We start from the raw sequence: 25,769 nt of genomic DNA, 5'->3' as shown, positions 1-25,769 counted from the left end.
AGTGGTGCTGGCCATATGCACACAGCCTCTAAAAAGCTTTCCTGCCTTGCAATCTAGCACTGCTCTACCTGAGACTGTCACTCACAGAGACTGTAGAGGCCCAGACTAAAACAGTGTAAACTGGAGCTAGCATCCAGAAATGGTGGCACTATCAACAACTGTAGCAGATAGGTTAGTTCTCCACATATTATCCACATGCCATATTGGTCCACTGTAAAACAATACACTTGAAGGAGGATTTGAATTTCACCAATGAGGAACAACAAAGCATCACTAAGAGCTGAGACCTGGAGGGCCAGTTGCAGCAGTTCCTTTTTAAGAGCAGCTCTCAGATAGGGCTGTCAGTGGACCATTGTGCCACGCCACAAGGCTGCTCTCTTATCTGTCCCAGTGTCAACAACGCAGGAGAGCCCAGGTGTGAACGGACTGACAGCTGTCACTGACACTGCCCTGACAACACCACCAGCCAGCCAATTAAAGAGTGCTGTACGACACTTCTGGCCAATCAAATGTCAGGCTGTTTCTCGGCCAATGGCGGGGCTGGGCTGTGTTGTTAATCTGCTCTCTCTCCTGTGTTTGTGCAGGCAGGCTAGGCAGAAGGAGAGCGGATGGAACCCTAGTGACCTGAAGGGTGTTGGAGCCGGTATTCACTGCAGGCTGGAGGAGACCTCCCTTAGCCCAGCAAAGGTTACCGTCTCTCCCACTGCTGTCACTGGCAAAGACAGTGTGCCAGCCCCTCAGTGTCAGAGAGAGGCTCAGACATACTGAGGACTAGACTAGATAACAAACAAAAAAATCTCAGACATCTTATTGGCCAGAAATATATATATTATATTTTATGTGCACTCATAAAACCTATTAAGTTAATGTAGGCTTTTTATGTTATCTTTTTTGCTGATTTCTATTTTCCCAGAATTTATCACGTTGCATTTTTATATTCAACATTTTGCCCATGCAGATTTGACATTTACTAGAAAAGGTCAACCGGTTCGAGGCTGCTGTATTGTTGGCTAACTTAAGTAGATAAGGTGCTAGGCTGAAGTGTAATTGGAGGACTGTACACACACACACACACACACACACACACACCGAGAGAGAGCCAGGCCCATCCTGTTGTTGATCTCTCTCAGTAGGTCACTGCAGTGCACCTGGTTCTTAAATGGCTCGTCATGATCCAGCCTCTCTCCCTCTGTTTGTTCCTCTCATCCCTCAGACAGACACCCTCCGCTGGCCCCCGGCAGACAGCCCTGTCCTGTCGCAGTATGCAAAATGCATGCAAAATAAAGCACACAAAGAAACCCACTCCCTCATCCCCAGACTCAGCCACTGACTGGCTAGGGTTTAAAAACATCCCAGAGTGGAGAGTAGTGATATTAGCTCAGTAGGAGTGACAGTGTTTGGGCTGAGACGGTCTGTGTTGCAGTGGATTTGGGTGCATGAAAGTGAGTCAGCCTAATGATGTGAGGTGCAGGGCTGTGAGGGCTCCTCCTGACTGAGTCTGATACAGTGGAAGGAAGCCATTCTCCCCTCACTGTCATGATCAGGTTTCTGTCAACTCTGATTTGCATGCTTTCTGTGGAGTGCACCTGTAGCCTACAGGTAGGGAGCAGGGTATAGCCTCTACCAGGCTTTCGCCTCACCTTCGGTATGAAAGCCTGTGGAAGTTCTTGTCAGGAGGAGGCTAAAAGAAGATGGAGGGTATCCAAGCTATTTGCCCCTCCCAACAATTGGAATAGGCACATTCAAACGGAGGCGGAGATTCAAAACCGAAAGCCAATCATTTACAATGGTGCCCACATGGGGTAGTGTCATTATATATATATATATACACAAAAATGCTAGCACCGTTAACTAGCTTACTCTGAATAATTCTGAAGAGGGATGGATGTGGTTATTTTTTTTAAATCGCTTCTACTCACAGCCCATCATCGCAGTTCCACTCATACCTACTTCCCCAGGCTCTGGAGAAAAACGTGCGAGAGGCCTGGAAGCTGATGCTAGTGGAGGGGTTATGCTATGGGGGAAAGGACATCTCCTTATGGCGTAGCCCGAGTTTCTCTGTTTGTTGTGCAAATGCCTGACATTGACAATGACATGCAGGTGTGTGTGTGTGTGCATATGTACGTATGTTCATGTGTTTCTACCTGCCGTCGTAGACCCCCTCTCTCTCTAATTCCCCTCTCCCTCTCGGCTCTTCTCCCCCCTCTCTCCAGACACGTCGTCGGGCTCGGAGGGCGAGGGCTCCATGCAGGGTGAAGGCACACCAACCTCCAGCCAGAGCAGCATCAACATGGAGAACTGGATCAGCCGAGCCATCCACGGCTCCACCACCTCCTCCACCACCTCCTCCTCTTCCACTCAGAGTGGAGGGAGCGGGGCAGCCAGCCGGCTAGCAGACGTCATGGGCCAGACGCACCTCGGTAAGTCAGGTAAACCACCCTTCAACTATAACCTACACACCTACTTACATCTATCTACCTCTGTGTGTTGTCTTGCCTACCTCTCTTGTTGGCTTTCTAACTCGATACCCCCAGGGTGTGTGGGAGGTGGGGGGGGGGATGTGTGTGCTGTTGATATCACCCCTCACCCATCCTGTTCCAACCCCTAAGGCATGCAGCCACAACACTAGCCTGTGCTTCCAGTGTTACTTTCTATTAATTGCATGCTACCCTCATTCCCCTGACAAAGATGACCTTCTAGACTTAGTTAACCCCCTAGGGGGCAGTGCATAATACATACACAACTAACAATAGTGAAAAATAATTGTTGTAGCCTATTTACTCCCTATGTAGATAAACTATATAAAAAAATAAGATTGGAGGGCTATCACCATGAAGTACCACTGTTGTCTGTGTAGACTGTTCCAGTGGCTAGTCTGTTTTCATGCTGCTGACACAGTTTAAATGCCACCAGAGACAGCACAGACAGTCAGCCCCCTGCCAGGTGGACAGCGCTAGTAGACAGTTAGGACTAGGAGACAGACCATCATAGCTATTTGGCCCTATTATGATCTACAAATGTCAAACTGTGGGAGCTCCCTGAAGACACTTTAGAGAGGCATATCTGTTGACCAGAGCTTGTTGTAGGTCCATTCATACCAACAAGCACATGAGTAACTTTCTCACCAGTCCTTGGTGTTCAGAGGCGTTTCCATGACAATCAGCTTACACACATAGCTGTTTTGTTGTCACAGCATGGTGTGGGTGTGTGTCAGACTTGACTGGCTGTAGTGTATTCTAGTCCTGCTCTCTCTCTGCTAGGTGTGTTATTGAAGAGGAGGATATCCTTTCCTGTGTGTGACGGTTACGACTCTGTTTTCCTCTTCGCTCCTGTTTTGAGGCCAAAACAAACCAGCTCCCCAGTGTATGTGTGCTGGCTTTTTAAAAGGCTGAAGGAAAAGCATTTTCCATCTTCCCTTCATCCCCCTCTCCCGCCCTCCCTCCTCCCTCCCCTCCCATTAGTGTGGTTCTGCCTGCCCGTGTAGATAAGTTGCTTTTCTCCATGCCCCTTACCGCGACCGTTATCCATGGGTCTGTCCCAAATGGCACCTTATTCCCTGTATGGGCCCTGGTCAAAAGTAGTGCACTATAAATGGAATAGGGGACCATTTGGGACGAAGACCGTATTTTCCATCTCTCCATATCGCTGATGCCTCTTTTGCTGAGAGACACTGCAGAGAGGCCTTCCTCCATCTGGGTACAGTAGTGCCTTGGTTTGGCTCTGTGTGGTTGCCGTAGTCTGGATTTAAGGTTCTGGTTTTCCCCTCACATGCAGGGCCCATTGCTCACCTCTCTCTGAAGAGGAAAACTAGGAAGGTCCTGGGTCCTCCGGCCCCAGTCACAGTAGAGAATGGGAACACAGGTCCAGGTCCTGTGGTGCGCCGGTCTTGTGAGTTTGGATCAGGTGGATCAGAGCTCGTCTGGCAACAGCCCCCTCTGGAGAAGCAGGGTCAGTATCCCACTATCCCAGACCACCGTGCGGTGGTGCAGTCAGCGCCCCCCTGCCTTCGCCTCCCTGCCCTGCTCTGACTCAGCCCCCATTTGCTTTGTGATGATCAAGTGTGGCGTTCATTAACGAAGTGGTGTGCCTTGCTCTTACTACAGTTGTGTGAAAAGATGGGAGATAGAAGTGATGCTAACCCATGGTTAGCTTTGGCTAATGAGTGCTGTGATCGCATGAAGCAGTGTGTTTATGCTTTCATGCTTGTGAATGAGAGCCAAGATTCTGAAGGAAAATCAACAATAATATTACAGGGGAAACGGTAAGGTCTGGAAAGCAGTGTATTTGACAAAAATGGCACCCTACTTCCTATATAGTGTACTACTTGTGACCAGGGCTGACAGGGTTCTGGTCGAAGTAGTGCATATGTAGGGAATAGGGTGCTATTTGGATGCAACCAAAAAATATATATATTTTTTGCTTTCATGGCTGTGAAATATTAGTTTTAATGTTGAGAAATACATGTATTTGTTTGCTTGCCAAGATAAGAGTGTTCAAGAATGCTTTTCATCTTTGATACAAAGCAGATGGATGGTTGCTCCAGTTATGTGGAGGTGGTGCTTGCTGCAAAATGTATTCTGTCTGCTTTTAGACACTTCTCTGCCCTCCCAATCTTCCACATGGACACAGACATTCATGTTGGCAGTGTACACTTTAAATCTGAACTTTAGGCAGGTGCCACATTGTTTTAAGTAGTCTGTTTAAAATGCCCTGTGCTATTAACTTTTTGGTGCCAAAACTCTGCTGGATGCTTGAAGAACCCACTGAACCAGCATTGAAGAATGCTTTGACTGAACCCATCTGTTATCCCATCAGTCACTATTCTGCAGGGAGAGTGAATTATTGAAATGAGTTGTTTATATCCAACGACAAAAGAAAATAATCCCCAGGTGGAAGTAGATGGATGTTCTGAAAACAAAGGCTTGGTCCACACTCTAATCAACTATTAGTTAACATCTGAGAACACCACAGAAACCATTAACACATTTCTGGAAAGGTTCCCATTGCTAATGGAATCAAGTTTTGCAGTCTATGGTTTGCAGTTTATGCTTGCGTTCCGGGACAATTACAGTACATTGCATGACGCATTTATCCATACGTTGCTAGATACAGTATGGCAACGCGGCCTATGTGACGCCCATAGGGATTCCATTGCAGTACATTGTGTACCTCTACCCCTGCCGAGGTGTATTCCCTATATCTCATTAGTATTCCTCTAGGTGTTGTGCTGTAAAGGAGAGATTCGTCAAATGAAATGTATTCGTCACATGCTTCATAGACAACAGGTGTAGACAAACAGTGAAATGCTTACTTACTTTTCCAACAATGCAGAGTTAAAGATGAGGTATAAAATACAAATAGTGACACTGAATAATGAGTAAAAACAACATGGCTATATATAGGGAGTAGAAAACGACATGGCTATATATATATATGAACAAATGATATACAAAATATATATATTAGGGAGTAGAAAATAACTTGGCTATGTACGGGGAGTGGAAAACGACATGGCTATGTATTAGTGATGCACCGCTATGACGTTTTTGGCCAATATCCGATATTTTCCTTTCCAAAAAACCCGATACCGATATTTACAATTTAGGCGGCCTTTTAAGCATTCTAGTACAGTTAAATAGTTAACACGCACACATGGACGCAGTGGTCTAAGGCACTGCATCTCGAATCCAGGCTGTATCACATCCGGCCGTGATTGGGTATCCCATAGGGCGACGCACAATTGGCCCAGCATCGTACGTGCCGTCATTGTAAATAAGAATTTGTTCTAAACTGACTTGCCTAGTTAAAGATTACACACACACACCACACTGACCAAAAAGTTATTTTGTTGGCATTTACGTATGTCCTCATTACCAGTAAAACATAATCAAAACCGATTTATTTCACTTACTTGCTGTGCTGTTTCGTTGTTCATTTGTTCAGTCGTTTCATTCTCAACCAGGATTTCTATGGAACACCGTTTGGGTCTTTGCGTGTCAAAGATAAACGTCAAATAACACATCTGTTTCAGTAACTATAGTTAGCTAGCTAACTACATAGCTAGGTGTCATCTAAAATAACCCTAATTTATAAGTCAGTTATTATTTGATTTAATGGTGGTCGGACCCATCTATGTGAAGCTAGCCACAATAAGGATTAGCCACAATAGTGGACTTTGCGGTTAGCCTTCAAAATAAAAGTATGGCATAATTCTGCTATTTGTATTAATTTGCATTACTGTCAATTACATACTTTTGAAGGCAAACCGCAAATTCCACTATTGTGCCTCATCCTTATTGTGGCTAGCTTCACAACCCGGTGCGGTCGAGCCTTACTAGCCAGATGAAGCTAGCTGGCTGCTTATAGTGTTAGCTTTGTGTAACAGGGTTAAGTTGCTGACTAGCTATTTATTTTCATGAACTGAAGTTCAATTTCAATAGGCGAACAATAAGTGGAAACCAAGCTAATATTTACTCACAAGGATTCCTAAATCATTGCTAAGAATAGTGAAAGTGACTGCAGTTTCTACTGGTCAGTGTTTTCAGGCTGGTTGTATTGGTGCTAGCTAGGTACCAAGCTAAAGCTAGCTACCCCAGAAGTTGCGGTCGAACAAATGATGCTTTATTACCAACGCGGTATTGTAAACACATCGTTCGTGGCCGGTGTTTGCTTGTTTGCAGACTTTTTTGTACAGCTTTGACAGTGCTACTGTATCTTTTTTGACACGCAAAGACCCAAACGGCGTTCCATAGTATGTATGTCGTGAAACTAATAGCAGTGACGCTATTATTGTGTAACTCCGGTAGGGCAGCGTCTGAAAAATAGCGCACTTGGTAGTGTGTACCGGTGCTCGACCTGTCGGCGAAAGCCAACATCACCCACGACAGAGAACGGTTGATTGTCAAGGGCAAGGAATTCCATTATCTTGGCTTTAATGGATTTCCCCTTTGAGTTGTCTTGCTGAAATGTTGCTATTCTTTCAAATGACTGCTCAATCCACACAGCAGACATTGTGGGCTAGTTTAGGAATGCTGTGTTGCATGTATAGCGCAAAATGTTACGTGGCGTCATTACGTCATGTACCTACATTATACAGGTATGCACCTAAGCTTTGACATCGGTTTTGCACATCGGGGCGTTAAACTAGACATCGGCCGACGTTGCCATTTTTAGCTAATATCGGACGATTCCGATATGTTCAGCGATATTGTGCATCCCTACTATATATAAGGGAGCAGAAGACAACACGGCTGTATATAAGGGAGCAGAAGACAACACGGCTGTATATAAGGGAGCAGAAGACAACACGGCTGTATATAAGGGAGCAGAAGACAACACGGCTGTATATAAGGAGCAGAAGACAACACGGCTGTATATAAAGGAGCAGAAGACAACACGGCTGTATATAAGGGAGCAGAAGACAACACGGCTGTATATAAGGGAGCAGAAGACAACACGGCTGTATATAAGGGAGCAGAAGACAACACGGCTGTATATAAGGGAGCAGAAGACAACACGGCTGTATATAAGGGAGCAGAAGACAACACGGCTGTATATAAGGGAGCAGAAGACAACACGGCTGTATATAAGGGAGCAGAAGACAACACGGCTGTATATAAGGGAGCAGAAGACAACACGGCTGTATATAAGGGCTTATCCCAGAAACCCTGGACCCACTCCAGTTTGCATACCGTTCCAACAGATCCACAGATGATGCAATCTGTATTGCACTCCACAGTGCCCTTTCCCACCTGGACATAAGGAACACCTATTTGAGAATGCTATTCATTGACTACAGCTCAGCGTTCAACACCATAGTGTTCTCAAAGCTCATCACTAAGCTAAGGACCCTGGGACTAAACACATCCCTCTGCAACTGGATCCTGGACTTCCTGACGGGCCTCCCTCAGGTGGTAAGGGTAGGTAACAACACAACCGCCACGGCCCTGAGGGCCCCCGGGGTGCGTGCTCAGTCCCCTCCTGTACTCCCTGTTCACTCATGACTGCACGACTCCCAACACCATCATTAAGTTTGCTGATGACACAACAGTGGTAGGCCTGATCACCAACGATGAGACAGGCTATAGGGAGGAGGTCAGAGACCTGACCGTGTGGTGCCAGGACAACCTCTCCCTCAACGTGATCAAGACAAAGGAGATGATTGTGGACTACAGGAAGAGGAGGACCGAGCACCCCCCCATTCTCATCGACGGGGTGTAGTGGAGCAGGTTGAGGGCTTCATGTTCCTTGGTGTCCACATCCCCAACAAACGAACATGGTCCAAGCACACCAAGACAGTCGTGAAGAGGGCACGACAAAACCTATTCCCCCTCAGGAGACTGAAAAGATTTGGCATTTGTCCTCAGATCCTCAAAAGGTTTTACAGCTGCACCATCGAGAGCATTCTGACGGGTTGCATCACTGCCTGGTATGGAAACTGCTCAGCCTCCGACCCATGGCACTACAGAGGGTAGGGCCTACAGCCCAGTACATCACCAGGGCCAAGCTTTCTGCCATCCTGGACCTCTATACCAGGCGGTGTCAGGAAGGCCCTAAATTGTCAGACTCCAGTCACCCTAGTCATAGACTGTTCTCTCTGCTAACGCACGGCAAGCGGTACACGGAGCGCCAAGTCTAGGTCCAAGAGGCTTCTAAACAGCTTCTTAAAACCAAGCCATAAGACTCCTAAACAGCTAATCAAATGGCTACCCAGACTATTTGCTTCCCCCCACCGCTCCCCGCTACTCTTTGTTATTTTCTATGCATAGTCACTTTAACTCTACCTACATGTACTTGTTACCTCGATACCGGTGCCCCCGCACATTGACACATTGACTCTGTACCGGTACCCCCTGTATATAGCCCCGCTATTGTTATTTACTGCTGCTCTTTTTAATTGTTATTCTTATCTCTTATCTCTTTGTTTTAGGTATTTTCTTAACTGCGTTATTGGTTAAGGGCTTGTAAGTAAGCATTTCACTAATGTCTACACCTGTTGTATTCGGCACGTGACAAATACAATTTTATTTGATAGGGAGTGGAAAACAACATTGCTGTATACAGGGAGTACCAGTACTGAGTCCATGTGCATGGGAACGATGTAATTGAGGTAACTATATAGTGTACGGTTGTGGCCAAACGTTTTGAAAATGACACAAATATTAATTTTCAGTCTGCTGCCTCAGTTTGTATGATGGGCATATACTCCAGGATGTTATGAGGAGTGATCAGATGAATTGCAATTAATTGCAAAGTCCCTCCTTTGCCATGCAAATGAACTGAATCCCCAAAAAATATTTCCACTGCATTTCAGTCCTGCCACAAAAGACCAGCTGACATCATGTCAGTGATTCTCTTGTTAACACAGATGTGAGTGTTGACGAGGACAAGGCTGGAGATCACTCTGTCATGCTGATTGAGTTTGAATAACAGACTGGAAGCTTCAAAAGGGTGGTGCTTGGAATCATTGTTCTTCCTCTGTCAAATATGGTTGGTTACCTGCAAGGAAACACGTGCCGTCATCATTGCTTTGCACAAAAAGGGCTTCACAGGCAAGGATATTGCTGCCAGTAAGATTGCACCTAAATCAACCATTTATCGGATCATCAAGAACTTCAAGGAGAGCGGTTCAATTGTTGTGAAGAAGGCTTCAGGGCGCCCAAGAAAGTCCAGCAAGCGCTGCCATTCCCGGGCAAGCTCTGTACTGGTGGTGCCCCGATCCCGCAGCTGAATCAACTTTAGGAGACGGTCCTGGCGCTTGTGTAAAAGTGTATCTGCACGCACAGTGAGGCAAAGACTTTTGGAGGATGGCCTGGTGTCAAGAAGGGCAGCAAAGAAGCCACTTCTCTCCAGGAAAAACATCAGGGACAGACTGATATTCTGCAAAAGGTACAGGGATTGGACTGCTGAGGACTGGGGTAAAGTCATTTTCTCTGAATCCCCTTTCCGATTGTTTGGGGTATCCGGAAAAAAGCTTGTCCGGAGAAGACAAGGTGAGCGCTACCGTCAGTCCTGTGTCATGCCAACAGTAAAGCATCCTGAGACCATTCATGTGTGGGGTTGCTTCTCAGCCAAGGGAGTGGGCTCACTCACAATTTTGCCTAAGAACACAGCCATGAATAAAGAATGATACCAACGCATCCTCTGAGAGCAACTTCTCCCAACCATCCAGGAACAGTTTGGCGACGAACAATGCCTTTTCCAGCATGATGGAGCACCTTGCCATAAGGCAAAAGTGATAACTAAGTGGCTCGGGACACAAAATATATATATCCCCAAACCTTAATCCCATTGAGAACTTGTGGTCATTCCTCAAGAGGCGGGTGGACAAACAAAAACGTACAAATTCTGACAAACTCCAAGCATTGATTATGCAAGAATGGGCTGCCATCACTCAGGATGTGGCCCAGAAGTTAGTTGACAGCATGCATTGACAGCACGTCTTGAAAAAAGAAGGGTCAACACTGCAAATATTGACTCTTTGCATCTTCATGTAATTGTCAATAAAAGCCTTTGACACTTATGAAATGCTTGTAATTATACTTCAGTATTCCATAGTAACATCTGACAAAAATATCTAAAGACACTGATGCAGCAAACTTTGTGAAAATTAAAATGTGTGTCATTCTCAACTTTTTGCCACGACTGTACATATAGGTAGGGGTAAACTGACTAGCGGCAGCTTATGTGCTGAAAGTGTGTGTGTGGCATCAGTATGCATGTTCTGTGTGTGTGTGTTGGTGTCAGTATGTGTTGGTAGAGTCCAGTGTGTGTGCATAGTCAGTGCATGCGAGTTAGTGCATGAAAGGGTCAATGCAGGTAGTCTGGGTAGCCATTTGATTAGCAATTTAGCGGTCTTATTTAGCAGTCTCATGCCTTGTGTGTAGAAGCTGTTCAGGGTCGTGTTGGTTCCAGACATTGGTACCGCTTGCCATGTGGTAGCAGCGAGAACAGTCTGTTGCTTGGATGGCTGGAGCCTGGAGCCTTCCTCTGACACCGCCTGGTATAGAGGTCCTGAATGGCAGGGAGCTCAGCCCAAGTAATGTACTGGGCCATACGCGCTACCCTCCGTAGGGCCTTGTGGACGGATGCCAAGCAGTTGCCAAACCAAGAGGTGATGCAGCCAGTCAAGATGCTCCCGATGGTGCAGCTGTAAAACTTTGAGGATCTGAGGCCCATGCCAAATCTTTTCAGCCTCCTGAGGGGGAAGAGGCATTGTTGTGCCCTCTTCACGACTGTGTGTGTGGACCATGATAGATCCTTAGTGATGTGGACACCGAGGAACTTGAAGCTCTCGACCCGCTCCACTACAGCCCCGTCGATATGAATGGGGGTGCGCTTGGCCCTCCGTTTCCTGTAGTCCACGATCAGCTCCTTTGTCTTACTGACATTGAGGGAGATCAGGCCCTCATGGTTGTCAGGGATCAGGGCTACCGCCATCGTGTCGTCGGCGAACTTCCTGATGGTGTTGGAGTCGCGCATTCGTGGGTGAACAGGGAGTACAGGAAGGGACTAAGCATGCACTCCTGAGGGGCCCTCGTCTTGAGGGTAAGCAAGGCGGATGTGTTGTTGCCTACCCTCGCCACCTGGGAGCGGCCCATCAGGAAGTCAATGATCCAGTTGCAGAGGGAGATGTTTAGTCCCAGGGTCCTTATCTTAGTGATGAGCTTTGAGGGCACTATGGTGTTGAATGCTGGTGTTCATTTTGTCTAGGTGGGAAAGGGCAGTGAGGAGTGCAATAGAGATTGCATCATCTGTGGATCTGTTGGGGCGGTATGTGAATTTGCTCTGTGTCGCTCGCTCTCTGTGTGTCGCGCTCGCTCTCTGTGTGTCTCGCTCGCTCTCTGTGTGTTGCTCTGTGTCGCTCGCTCTGTGTCGCTCACTCTCTGTGTCGCGCTCTGTGTGTGGCTCCCTCGCTCGCTCTCGCTGTCTGGTACTCACACAGCTCTGAAGGCATTAGGAATATGACTTTCTTAGCACTGTGTTGAAGTTTTATATTTATTTACAGTAGTCTTTTCGCCGGTTACATAAGCAGCTACTGGCTGATTCTAGGGAGTGGGGGAGGGAGGGTGAGCGACTAAGTGGGGGCAGTGATGTTGTCCTTGGTCTGACATTGTCAATATGAGTCTTGTTTAATCTAGTGAGGTCTGGAGCCCTCCACCTATCCCATTAATCTAACCTCACACTGGTGGTCTCAAATGGCACCCTGTTCCCTATGTTGCGCATAGGACTGGTCAAAAGTAGTGCACTATATAAGGAATAGGGTGCCATATGAGACACAGCCTATACATGGTGGAAGGTGAGATGATCGTGTGATGACACATTCTATTTTCATAAATCTGTAGATGTGAAGTTTTGGGAAGCTCTTATCCTATTGGCCTATATAGGCATATTAAACGTTCATGATGAATTGTCACTGAAAAGAAGATTCCTCATTGCAGACAGTATGATGGTCTGAATGAGATTGCTCTGACTTATATCTGATTACTAGCTCTTATAGATAAGTGCTATGTGTGCTAGCTTGTGTTTCATCCACTTTAGCGTATGTATGGTCCTTGACTGGGGATGTAGTGTTTTGCAGTGGAAAGAGACTGAGTACTTGGAATGTAAAGGAATGACAGTGAGGGACCTCATTGAAATTCCTTGTGGTTTCTCCTCCCAAATGGTGTCTGGAATTCTATTACACGCTCATCCACTTCAGTTGGAGTCAAAATCTAACAGGGAGAGGAAGTAACTTCTGATGCTTTTTTACATTGTCCTGGCAGTATGACGGGAGAAAACAACATGAGTTCACAGCTACTTTACGATGGTTACAAGATTATCGTAAAACTGACGATTATGGATGAAGACCGTCATGAAAATAAAAATAACATTTATTTTTTTTGCGTAAAATAAGTGGCACAAACAGCTGTCTGAAAACCAGACGGCAGGGCCATTGTGCGGTTGAGTCCGTTTCCACGGTAACATGAAGTCTTTACAACGCGATGACATTGCGGTCATTTGGCTGATCAGTAACTGTCATCTGAAATTCCATGACCGTCACAGCCCTTTTCACGGCATGATTAGACTTTCAACAACATCTGCCTCTTGAAAGAATCTGAAATGAAATACAAATCGAGGAGTGGGAGAGATAGATGTAGATATTTTTTTCACATTGAAAGATAATGTCACACGTGGGAAGTCTCAGAGAGCAGGAGAGGTGGAAGCGCTACATTAATTGTGTAATGTTGAAGCATTTGGAGGAATTATGTTATGGCCAGGGGGTTGAAGAGTGGGCGGTGATGATTACAAACATATTTCCATGAAGTCCATCAAATCTCCTGCAGCTCCAGTACTGGATTTAAAGGGGCAATCTGGGATTGCAATCTGGGATTTAAAACTGAAGAATATTAGACTGAAGAATGATGGTGTGAGCTTTGTTTTGTTTGAATCCCAGCTCAGTGGCAGGTAGCATAGCGGTTAAGAGCGTTGGGCCAGTAGCTGAAAGGTCACTGGTTTGAATCTCTGAAAAGTCTGTCTGTGCACTTGAGCAAGGCACTTAACCCTAATTGCTCCTTTAAGTTGCTCTGGATAAGAGCATCTACTAAACGACAAATGTTTTAAAAAATACAATCAATTTAGATCAACCCTTTAATCACAATCTGACTGAAGGAGAGGCTGGTGGCCTGGGGACGAGACATGTGACTATCAGTTTGGTGACTCATACATGGACAACTTAATACACAGCATTAGTTTGTTTGACTTGGTTGTCATAGTTATATATTTGTATTAGTTAGTGTGGTCCCACACATTCAATCTTACGTACACATCACATAGAAATGTGTGTAGCAGAGATGTATGAGACGCTATAGGGCTAGTAAAGTTCACAAATCAGTCTCAGTTAGTATATTGTGAGTTACAATGGCTGTGCCACGTGGCCACACTATTAGGATTATATTTTCATCAGAATAAAAAAGGTTTTTGGGTCATTGCAGAGGTACATCCCTCTCGTGGAGTTATCTCGTCTTCAAACACCACTAATCTGTTTTCAAAGGGAAACTAACTAGAGGGATCCTAAAATGCAAATGAGGTGACATGAAACACTTTCAGTGCGATATCATATTGATAAGGGATGAGGAGTATGGCACTATGGAGGTGCCAAGATAAACACAGCAGCATTTCAAACATTTCCTTCCCTGAGTTAACCGTAGTCTACCTCTGTCTATTCTCCACCTGGGGACACCTGTTTGCATGTGCCTCCTGACCTGACTAGACTAACCCTTGTGTCCTACCGTCTGTCTGTCTGTCTCTCTCTCTCTCGGTCTGTCTGACTGTCTGTCTCTCTCTCGGTCTGTCTGTGTGCTCACGGACTCCTGCCTCATCCTGTCCTAGGTTGTGTGCGTCCAAAATGGCACCCTTTTCCCTCTATAGTGCACTGCTTTTTACCTGGGTCAATACATCTATGGTATGTATGAGCGGTGGTCAAAAGGCGTGCACTATATAGGTGCCAGATGCAGCCCCCCCCCCCCCCCCCCCGCACTGTTGTGCTGGCTTGGCTGTGGCCTGCTGTGGCCCTTGGTTAGCTATAGGGCTGAGGGCTGGGGGGACTAACAGTAACAGGCTTCCTTCACCTTGCCTCTCCTCACGTCCAGAGAACCACTCTGCCCCTCCAGATGTCACCAGCTACACCACAGACTCCATACAGGTGGAGAGACCCCAGGGCTCCACCACAGCATCCAGGTCCACGCCCAAATATGGCAATGCAGAGCTCATGGAGACCGGAGATGGTGAGTGCATAGAGGGGTTGGGGGTATTTGTGGGGATGTGTGTGTGTGATCGTGACCTATATTTGTTTTCATCGTGCTTGTCTTTCTTTACAGTGATGTGTATGTTTGGGTCATGTTTGTATCCACTCCCCTACGTAGTGATTTGGACAGTGAAGCTAAAACAAATTTGCCTCTGTACTCCAGCATTTTAGATTTGAGCTCAAATGCTTTATATTAGGCAACAGTACCAATAGCAGGGGAGGTTAGCATTTTTGTGGGGGTATTTTATTTATGCCTCCTAACTTTTTCACTCATTATTCACAATTCATTCAGGATAATCTGTAATCATGGTCACATCCACATTCATGTAGAAGTGTTCAGCAGCATATTCTAGTCTTATTTCCAGTAATGTGACTCCAAAATGACACATTTACCATTCATTTCTAATGGGCACAACATCATCTGAAACACAACCAAAATAAAAGGCAAATGCATTCAACTTTGTAGCGTCACAACGTTGATGTAGAGTAGTCATTGCCTGCTAGGAATATGGGACCAAATACTTAACTGTAAACAAAATGTAATACACTAAGTGAATTTGTCCGATGACTTATGAATTCTTCAAATGAGGGGACAAAATACATCAAGTGCTTTCATTTCTAAACGGTAAAACAGATGTATGAACATACCTTTTAGCTTTCTTTCTGTTCTGTATTGAGCCAAATATATATCTTTTTTTTATCATACTTAGTCATTTTGAAGTGTTTGTGTCCTGGTGTTATATAATTTGGTTATGATGACACTGTTTTGGGAGAAACACGAAAGGAAAAACGAGAGCCGGTTTTAAAAGCTTTACTTATGCCTCTTATGATTCAATACTGTGAATGGGATGACACGAGAATCAATCTTTTCATCATCTCTGATTGATTTATTACATTTGGCATCACAGAACTGTTCAGTTAGATCTGCAGCAGACACCAGAAATGACTTTAGTAGGAGCAGTAAAACTCTGTCTCCTCTTAACACAGACGCGTCACTCACTTATCTTCGTTTCCACTCCTCTTTGAGCACATCACTTTTGATGGCTGACCTTTGGAAGCTTCCTTTGACACACGAGAGGGGAATGAAATCCTTAGGGGATGTGAGTAGAATAGAATGCATCTAATGTGGACCCAAAGTGGATTCTGACGTTTTGTTCTGAATGAGCTCCAGTCAGATGATGGAGTATGCCAATATGGGAGTCTCTCTGCTATTTTAATTTGTTCTCCTGAGGCATACAGCATCGCAGCATCGTCACAGACTAATCTGTTTATCAGATGCTCCAATCAATAGTGCTGAGGAATAGATTTGTTGAGTGCACAGCGTGCACGTCGTCGAGAGTCTGCTTGATAGATCAAGTGCCAAGCTTCACAGATTGGGCTGACTGGCTCAGGGAGGTTCTGAAAAGAACTGTCTCAACTTCTGTAGCAAGGCCAAACTTGTGATTTAGAGATTTAAAATGTTTGTTTGTTCTATTTACTTGTTTTATCTTGCCTAATACAAGTTTGCGTGCTTTACACAGATTTTATATTTTTGTAAAATTAAGTTTGGCCTTTTTTCTTTTTACTATGTACATCTGTATTGCTTTCTATCCACGGTTTAACTGTTGTCTTTGACACTTCACTGTGTATGAGGGTTTAGACTGAGATTTGAGTGACAGCCCTGAGTAAATCCATTTGAATTCAATCACTTTTTGACGGCAACCCTTTGAACAAAACCCTCCGTACATGTTTGCCCATTGTAGAAGTAGTCAAAGTGAGTTTATGGACCTGAATGCCAAAACATTCAAGAGATGAAGGTGTTTAAAGTTGAGCCATTTTGCACACCCCACCATACCATGAGGGATGTCTTCATCACTGGAAAAGATAAACGGTTTAGTTTATAATTTTAAAGCTTACAAACAGGATGGCCAAACAATTTTATGTATATATTTTTTCTTAAATGTCGATCTAAAACGCGTAATAAATAAAAATCATCCACATATGTTGTAGCTTAAACACTATTTCATATAATCATCGGTTGAGAGACAACATACTCTTGAATACAGGGTGGGTGTCAGGTTTTGGCTGATAAATGTACTAAAATGGGAATAACATTGTAACCTCAACTTTGAAGTGGTACCACCAAGATGGTTGGAGGTCCACACATCAGTGTATGTTGACTTGAATGGGAATATCAGTTTTAAATCAATCCTCCATAGGAAACCTATTTAGATCATAGAAATATAGATAATAGATTAGACTTGACCATTTTAAGTTGACATTAGACGATGGGTGGACCGGCGGCCAACGTTGTGGTAGTAATTAGAAGTGAAAATGTCAATTAATTGAATTTAAATTTCAATGGTGTAGCAACTAAATTGAGGTGGTCTAAAGGGATATTAAAGGTTAATTTATATGATTAGAATGCCACCTACCCTCTTTTTAAAAGCATGGTACCTCAGATGATGTAAATGAGGGTTAAGCTAGAACATATGGAAACATGAATGGATATTAAAGGTTAAAGTTTTTATAAAAAAATGTCTCGGGTATGGTGAGGTATGCAAAATGGGTCAACTTTAAACACCTTTATCTCCAAAAAGTAACTTTCTGACCACTTCTACCATGGGCAAACATGTTTGGAAAGTTTAAATCTGAAGGGATGCTGTCAAAGTGATTACGTGTGTTTGTGTGTGCTCCACTTTTCACTCCCTCAGTCTTTGTGTGTTGAGTGCCATGAGAAGTGTCATTGGAGAGAAATGGCGGTAGATGGTGTCATTGGAGAGAAATGGCGGTAGATGGTGTCATTGGAGAGAAATTGCTAGTGGATAGTGTCATTGGAACAAAAGCAGATGATTTATACAGGGACAGCTCTGCTATATGCAGTAGAACAGTGGTTCCAAACCAAGGGTACTAGGACCCCTGGGGGTAAGTGGCCTATCTACAGGGGGTACTTGAAGACCCATGAAACCATAGGCTTACTGGTGAAATGAACAAGGGAGTACTTCAGGGGTACTCTGGGCAGAGGAAAATTCAGTTGGTGGCACAGTAAGAAAAAAGGATGGGAACCACTGCTGTAGAGAAGACACTTTGCATATTACCCATTGACGTGTGGCTGTCTCGTCTCAGAATGCCCTAAAGTGACAAGACTTGGAGAAGTGGCCGTGCTAGTCCAATTAGACATATAGACGTTTCCATGTATTGGAAACGGAAGTTTATTGGAAGTTTATATGTGTAGTGAACTGTGTTAACCCCTACAGGCGTTCCAGTAGGTGGCCGAGTGTCAGCCAAGATCCAACAGCTAGTCAACACGTTGAAGAGACCCAAACGACCTCCCTTAAGAGAATTCTTCGTTGACGACTTCGAAGAACTCCTAGAGGGTAAGAGGGCCGTCCATCCCTACTTATTCAACATGGAGACTTCAAAGACAAATCCTTTGATTGGTTAATTTCTGAATGGGTTTAGTGTATTGGTTGTTTAGCATTATTACAGGTTCTTATTGTTATTAAATCATCTCAAGCTGTGTCAAATGACAGCCTATTCTCTATATAGGGCCCTGGTCAAAAGTAGTGCACTATGTAGGGAATAGGCTGTAATTAAGGATGTTTTTGGTGTTATAACATAAATGGTTGTGTTGCTCCAGTCCAACAGCCAGACCCCAACCAGCCCAAAGCGGAGGGGGCTCAGATGCTGGCGATGAGGGGGGAGCAGCTAGGGGTGGTCACTAACTGGCCCCTGTCGCTGGAGGCTGCCCTGCAGAGGTGGGGCACCATCTCTCCCAAAGCTCCATGCCTCACCACTATGGACACCAACGGAAAACCACTGTACATTTTAACCTACGGTAAGGACTCTTGTGTATATACTTGCAATGACTATGCTACACAATATACTTGCAATGACTGTGAGATGTGGTTGTTTTACCTACCTTTGTTGAATTTACTGACTAAGTCACTCTTGTTAATTGTCATCTCAAATGATTCAAATGTACTCGTCACAAGGATTGACTCGGTACAGCACGAGCGCTATTGAAACATTTCAGACAACTTACCAGAGAGAATATAATAAAAGCAACGGGGGCTGTATAACAGTGGAGAGTGTGCTCATCTATAACGTAGAACTGTAGCTTGCCTTGCATAATGATACCATGACCCAGACATGCAGGACTGACGCAGCACCACTGTTATGTTAATGACCCTTTACCAGCCACTACATTATTGGGATGGATTCCATGGTTGCATTCTGAATGGCACCGTATTCCCTATATAATGCACTACTTCTGGCAGGAGCCATTTGGGATGCAACCCAGTGCGTGCTGCAGTGGAGTACTCGAGAGGGTTTCCATTTGGGATGCAACCCAGTGCGTGCTGCAGTGGAGTACTCGAGAGGGTTTCCATTTGAAATACTGCTTCATGCTCAGCCTTCCCACCAACCTTATTCAGCATAGCCGAGCACCAAACTGTGTGTGTTTGACACAGGCAAGCACCTAACAATACTGCTACCTGCCACTGAAGCATATTAATGCTATTAATGACAGCCACACAAGGAACGCCAAGTACGCTGAACAAAAATATAAACGCAACATACAAGAATTTCAAAGATTTTACTGAGTTACAGTTCATATAAGGAAATCAGTCAATTGAAATAAATGAGGTCCTAAGCTATATTTCAAATGACTGGGAATAGAGATGTTCCCAGCATAAGGTGCACCTGCGTAATGATCATGCTGTTTAATCAGCTTCTTGATATGCCCCACCTGTCGAGTGGCGCAGCAGTCTAAGGCACCCAAGAGGCGTCACTACAGACCCAGGTTCGATCCCGGGCTGTATTCAACCGGCCGTGATCGGGAGTCCCATGGGTGGCGCACAATTGGCCAAGTGTTGTCCGGGTTAGGGGAGGATTTGGCCAGTGAGGTAGGCCTTCATTGTAAATAAGAATTTGTTCTTAACTGGCTTGCCTAGTTAAGTAGAGGTTAAATAAATGTAAAGTCTTGTCAAACGACAAATGCTCACTAACAGGGATGTAAATAAAATTGTGAGAAGCTTTTTGATTTGAGAGAAGTAAGCTTTTTGTGTGTATGGAAAATATCTGTGATCTTTTATTTCGGCTCATGAAACATGGGACCAACACTTGTTGCGTTTATATTCTTGTTCAGTGTACATTGTGGAAAAATGCTTTTTGAAGTAAATCGTACAGTGGCAAAAGCGATGTAGTTAATTTGTATAGTTATTTAGTTCAGTGACATAGTATGTTATTTCTCTCACCTAGGGCTCTTTAAAGTTCATTGTGAATCTTGATATATGAAAAGTCAATGTAATCAAATCCACTGTTGTTGATCAGTCAGTGACTACATAGGAATGTCTTGCATTATGTTGCAGCACTGCACTACTGCGACAATACACACTCCGACTATTCCCCTCTGCTTACTTAGATTCAAGTTTCTCTCCCAAGTCCCACCTCAAAATTCATTATGGGTCGAGGGCTGTACTATGATTTGAAGAGTAAAGTTCTGCCTCAGTAGAGTTGCCCTTATGAATTCCAAACTGCTGGGAAGGGCCCCTGTGAAGCTGTGAGAATAAAATGACCTGTAGGCTGAGTCCCAAATGGCACCCTATCAGCCCTATGGGTCCTGGTCGAAAGTAGTGCACTACATAGGGAATAGTGTGCCGTTTGGGGTGGAACCATAGACAGTCCTGTACACCGCATCCGAGAGTGCAACCTGCTGCTGAGTCATGGAGACATGACTGGCAGACAGGCAGCATGCCCCACAGGAATAACATAGGCATAATATTTCCTATATAATGCACTACTTTTGACCAGAGCCCTATGTAGTGCGCCATGTAGAGAATTCGGGTGCCATTTGGTACGCAGACACACGACTCCAGTCAGTCAGCACTAAAACAGGCCCCAATGGAACTAGTGCAGTGTCTGTCAGTCCTCTGTCTGTATGGCTGTCGGTGTGAACATATTGATTTGTAAAGTGTGGTGGCGGATCGGACAATGTTCACCAGGCTGTGAAATGTCTGCAGCCAGGCCTTCCTTTTGTCAGGAGCCCAGCGTCGAGGCCCAGCTCTCAGGGAAGGAAGAGACGGTTGGTCGGGTGAGCGAGAGCTACTGGGCCCTGAGCTGTGTGAACAACTCTGTCTTCAGTGTGCAGTGCTGAATCTTAATATGACTCTCTGAAGTGAACCTTGAGTGAATCTCACTCTCACACTCTCTCTCACTCTGTGCCTCGTTCTCTCTGCCCTACTCTCTTTGCTTGTTTAACTCCTCTGGTTTCTCTGCTGTGTGATACCTCATGACATGGGCACAGTTTGCTTACAATGTCAAATTATGGTTGATAACTTTTATTGAAATAGTGGATTGATTCCTCCTAATGATTGTCTCCGTTTCCAAAAAACACACATTGTTAATTACATGAATTTATCATCCAAAATTGGCTAGTTAAATGCTCACACTGCACTTAAACTTTTGGAATTTAGTCAATATCTATACCATCCTCCTTTACAAATGAGCACTATGTATTTCAAAAATAATGGTATCCATTTTAAGCCATCCTTAGATTAATAAAAAATAAATCACATTTACAGATTACGACCATTTCATTTAACGATGGGCCGACTCGATGGATAGATCACCACAGCATCATGATAGGAGGACATTTCCCATCCAATGCTGTAGATACAAAGCATGCCACCCTATTCCCTATCTAGTGCACTACTTTTGAACAGAACCCTTTAGGTCCTGTTCAAAGGCAGTGCACTAAATAGGGAATAGGGTGGCATTTGGGCCTATGTAATTCCAATAAGAAATCACTTATCATGGAAACGTAGTGCTGTGTATCTAGGAAGGTAATGGTCTCCATTATTCACCATCTATTAATAGAGATTATGATTATGCATTAGTCATGTGCCCTCATTAGTTTATCTCAAACTCCAAAACCAAGTAGTTTATGCAATAATCCAGCTCTAATAGTTGTTTTATTTCACAGTGAAAGACATAGCTAGCTGATTTAAAAAATGATCTCCCAAGACTGAGTAGAATCTACTAGGCAGTAGATTGAATCAGTAGAGCTCCACTGAGTTTGTAGGGTTAAGATCGCCTGGAGGTCTCTGACAAAGAGATTTCAAACTGACAGAAAGAGAAGCCACATTCACCCTCTCACGAACACACACTCACACATATACACCTCACCCCCATCCTCCTCAGTGTAGTGTAAACACAGTGTAGGTGTGACATCAGCATGGGGGTAGGTGTGGTTGAGGTGTTGGTGGAGGCTGCTCTCTGTGTGGAATAGGGATGGGCATTTTGAGATGTTTTGATTGTTAGAGTATTCAAATTTGTTTTTTCACGTACTTGAGTATGGCAAAAAAAAAATATATATATATATATGTCCTTTGAAAGAAAAACATTTTTTTTTTGTCCATTAAAATAACATCAAATTGATCAGAAATACAGCGTAGACATTGTTAATGTTGTAAATAACTATTGTAGCTGGAAAATGGGATGCCTAGAAGGCCAGCATCCCGGAGTCGCCGCTGTACTTGTCCTCTTGCTCAGTTGTGCACCGGGGCCTCCCACTTCTTTCTATTCTGGTTAGAGCCAGTTTGGGCGGTTCTGTGAAGGGAGTAGTATACTGCGTTGAATGAGATCTTCAGTTTCTTGGCAATTTCTCAGAACAAGAATAGACTGACGAGTTTCAGAAGAAAGTTATTTGTTTCTGGCCATTTTGAGCCTGTAATCGAACCCACAAATGCTGATGCTCCAGATACTCAACTAGTCTAAAGAAGGTCAGTTTTATTGCTTCTTTAAAATCAGAACAACAGTTGCCAGCTGTGCTAATAATTGCAAAAGGGTGTTCTAAGGATAAATTTGCCTTTTTTTAAATGATAAACTTGGATTAGCTAACACAACGTGCCATTGGAACACAGGAGTGATGGTTGCTGATAATGGGCCTCTGTACGCCTATGTAGATATTCCATAAAAAATATGCCGTTTCCATCTACAATAGTCATTTACAACATTAACAAGGTCTACATTGTATTTCTGATCAATTTTGTATTATTTTAATGGACAGAAAATGTGCTTTTCTTTCAAAAACAAGGACATTTCTAAGTGACCCCAAACTTTTGAACGGTAGTGTATATGTGTCACGTTCCTGACCTTATTTCCTTTGTTTAGTCTTGTTTAGTTGGTCAGGACGTGAGCTGGGTGGGCATTCTATGTTATGTGTTTCTATGTTGGTTTGTCAACTAGCCTGATATGGTTCTCAATCAGGGGCAGGTGTTTTACGTTTCCTCTGATTGAGAACCATATTAAGGTAGGCTGTTCTCACTGTTTGTTTGTGGGTGATTGTTGCTGTGTCTGTGTTTGTTCACCACACGGTACTGTTTAGTTTCGTTCGTTCGTTTGTTCCTGTTCGTGCGTTCATTGTTTTATGTGTTTTCCAGTTCAGGTCTGTTAACGTCGTTTATTATTTTGTAGTTTGTTCAAGTGTATTTTCGTCTTCGTTATTATTATTAAAATTATTATGTATTCAACCCACGCTGCGTTTTGGTCCGATCCATGCTCCTCTTCAGACGAGGAGGAAGACAAGCGTTACAATATGTGTTTATTTTTAGAACACCAGGCCTGCACTGGAAAAAAACGTGCTCGTATATCTATATGCCAACAGATCGCAACAATGCCTTATTTGGTAACACTTTACTGTCCTAACCATGTCATATGTCTAATAACCTGTCATAAATTGTTATTTTATGGGTGGTTATGACAGTTTTTTTTCCCTGCCAAGAAGTTTCCTTTCATTTGAAAGTTTGTTTCTGAAATCCTTTGTTGTAATGAATTCTTTAAAGTCATATTTTTACACTTTGACACTGTCAAAAAGCATTATGACCATCCTGTCACTTTACTTGGACTAAGAAAATACACTATGACACTTTCAAGAAGCATATGACCATTAGAATCATATAAGCCAGATAGACTGGTCACGTACAATGCCTTCAGAAAGTATTCATACCCTTTGACTTATTCCACATTTATTGTTACACCCTAAAATGAGAATGCTAGACATTTTTGCAAATGTATTTAAAATGAAATACAGAAATATCTGATTTACATAAGTATTCACACCCCTGAGTCAATACTTTGTAGAAGCACCTTTGGCAGCGCCTACAGCTGTGAGTCCTTCTGGGTACATCTGTAATAGCCTTCCACACCTGGATTGTGCAACATTTGCCCCTTTTTTTTCTTCTTTTTTTCCCAAATTCTTCAAGCTCTTTCAAATTGGTTGTTGATCATTGCTAGACAACCATTTTCAGGTCTTGCTATAGATTTTGAAGCAGATTTAAGTCAAAACTGTAACTCGGCCACTAAGGAATATTCATGGTCTTCTTGGTAAGCAACTCCACTGTAGATTTGGCCTTGTCTTTTAGGTTATTGTCCTGCTGAAAGGTGAATTCATCTCCCAGTGTCTGGTGGAAAACAGACTAAACCAGGTTTTCCTCTAGGATTATGCCTGTGCTTAACTATATCCCGTTTCTTTTTATCCTGAAAAACGATTATAACCATATCCATAACATGATGCAGCCACCACTATGCTTGAAAATATGGAGAGTGGTACTCAGTGTAATGTGTTGTATTGGATTTGCCCCCAAAATAACACTTTGTGTTCAGGACCAAAAGTTAATTGCTTTGCCACATTTTTTTGCAGTATTACTTTAGTGCCTTGTTGCAAACAGGATGTATGTTTTGGAATATTTGTATTCTGTACAGGCTTCCTGCTTTTCACTCTGTCAACTAGGTTAGTATTGTGGAGTAAATACAATGTTGTTGATCCGTCCTCAGTTTTCTCCTATTAGTCATTTAACTTGATAAGCACATTTTTGCTCCTGAACGTATGTAGGCTTGCCATAACAAAGGGGTTGAATACTTATTGACTGAATACATTTCAGCTTTTGATTGTTTTATTCATTTGTAAAAAAATTCAAAAAACATAATTCCATTTTGACATGACGTATTGTGTGTAGGCTAGTGACCAAAAAAATCTCAATTTTAATCGATTTTATATTCAGTCTAACACAACAAAATGAGAAATTCAAGGTTGGTGAATACTTTCTGAAAGCACTGTACATGCCCTTATGTCAGTCATCAGTCAAAAAGAGGGTGTCTTGTCCTTCCTGCTTCTGCATTCATCTAGTGTTAGGACCATGTTAGTGTTAGGACCATGTTATGACAGCTTATGTCAGTTGACATATGACATGGTTGTGACCATGTTATAATGTTGTCAAGTAAAGTGTTACCCCTAATTTATCATAACCATTACAAATAACAGATCATAATTACTAAATTGCCCCATATACAGTAAATTCAGTCAATAAAACAAGTGCCATTTTAAGATGCATTTTTTTGAAAGCGTAATATCAATTGGTTATATTGTGGAACACAATCTTCAGCAGTGGTACTTGCTTGAAGAAGCTGATGGCTGTGCAACTGCATAGCCTTGTTGTGTTAATTTAGCAGACAAGACGCTCTTATTTCCCGAGACCTTATCACAGTCGACATACCTATTTTATAGTAAAAAAACCCAAACATGTAATATAACAGAATAAAATAGAACCAAATAATTTTTCTACATTTAAAAAAAGTTGCCCCTGTGAAGTGATGCGCATCTGCCTGGAACAGCTGTTCTCAAAGAGGGATCATTTGAAATGGGGCTCAATATTTTCAGGGTTACAAACCAAAATGTTTTATTTTTCATATATATACACAGATGTTCAATTTAGTTTATTCTGCCTGTTGTTTGGAATTTTCTAAATGGATGAACAATTCCACGTTGAACACTGCATGATGAATTACGGCCAGGACATCAGTTTGGTGAGTAGGCCTAGGCTTAATGATTCTGATGAAAATACCATCTTTGTCTTTAGCCAATTGATGTTTTTGCATATTTTCAGTGGGGAACATGTATGTGTGTGGGGGTTATAGCCTAGGCTAACCATTTCTAAATGGCACT

The 25,769-nt window shown here is 43.5% G+C and overlaps 1 protein-coding gene across 22 annotated transcripts in view; it reads left to right on the top strand.

The window, feature by feature from the left end:
* Positions 1 to 25,769, top strand: part of LOC139551291 (disco-interacting protein 2 homolog C) — a 244,420-nt gene that overhangs the window by 166,539 nt on the left and 52,112 nt on the right. For 14 of the 22 annotated variants that reach the window (XM_071362766.1, XM_071362763.1, XM_071362778.1 and 11 more), the window contains 5 exons: positions 2,214 to 2,429; positions 3,775 to 3,948; positions 14,631 to 14,765; positions 18,022 to 18,141; positions 18,405 to 18,602. In XM_071362766.1, coding sequence (XP_071218867.1) covers positions 2,214 to 2,429; positions 3,775 to 3,948; positions 14,631 to 14,765; positions 18,022 to 18,141; positions 18,405 to 18,602 — 843 coding nt within the window. The remainder of the gene's footprint in view (positions 1 to 2,213; positions 2,430 to 3,774; positions 3,949 to 14,630; positions 14,766 to 18,021; positions 18,142 to 18,404; positions 18,603 to 25,769) is intronic. The other 8 variants (XM_071362774.1, XM_071362777.1, XM_071362773.1 and 5 more) reach the window with 5 other exon arrangements.

This window comes from Salvelinus alpinus, chromosome 23, assembly GCF_045679555.1.
Source record: "Salvelinus alpinus chromosome 23, SLU_Salpinus.1, whole genome shotgun sequence".
NCBI lineage: Eukaryota > Metazoa > Chordata > Actinopteri > Salmoniformes > Salmonidae > Salvelinus > Salvelinus alpinus.
The sequence above is the reverse complement of the archived record's forward strand: the minus strand, read 5'-3'. Positions and strand labels throughout refer to the sequence as shown.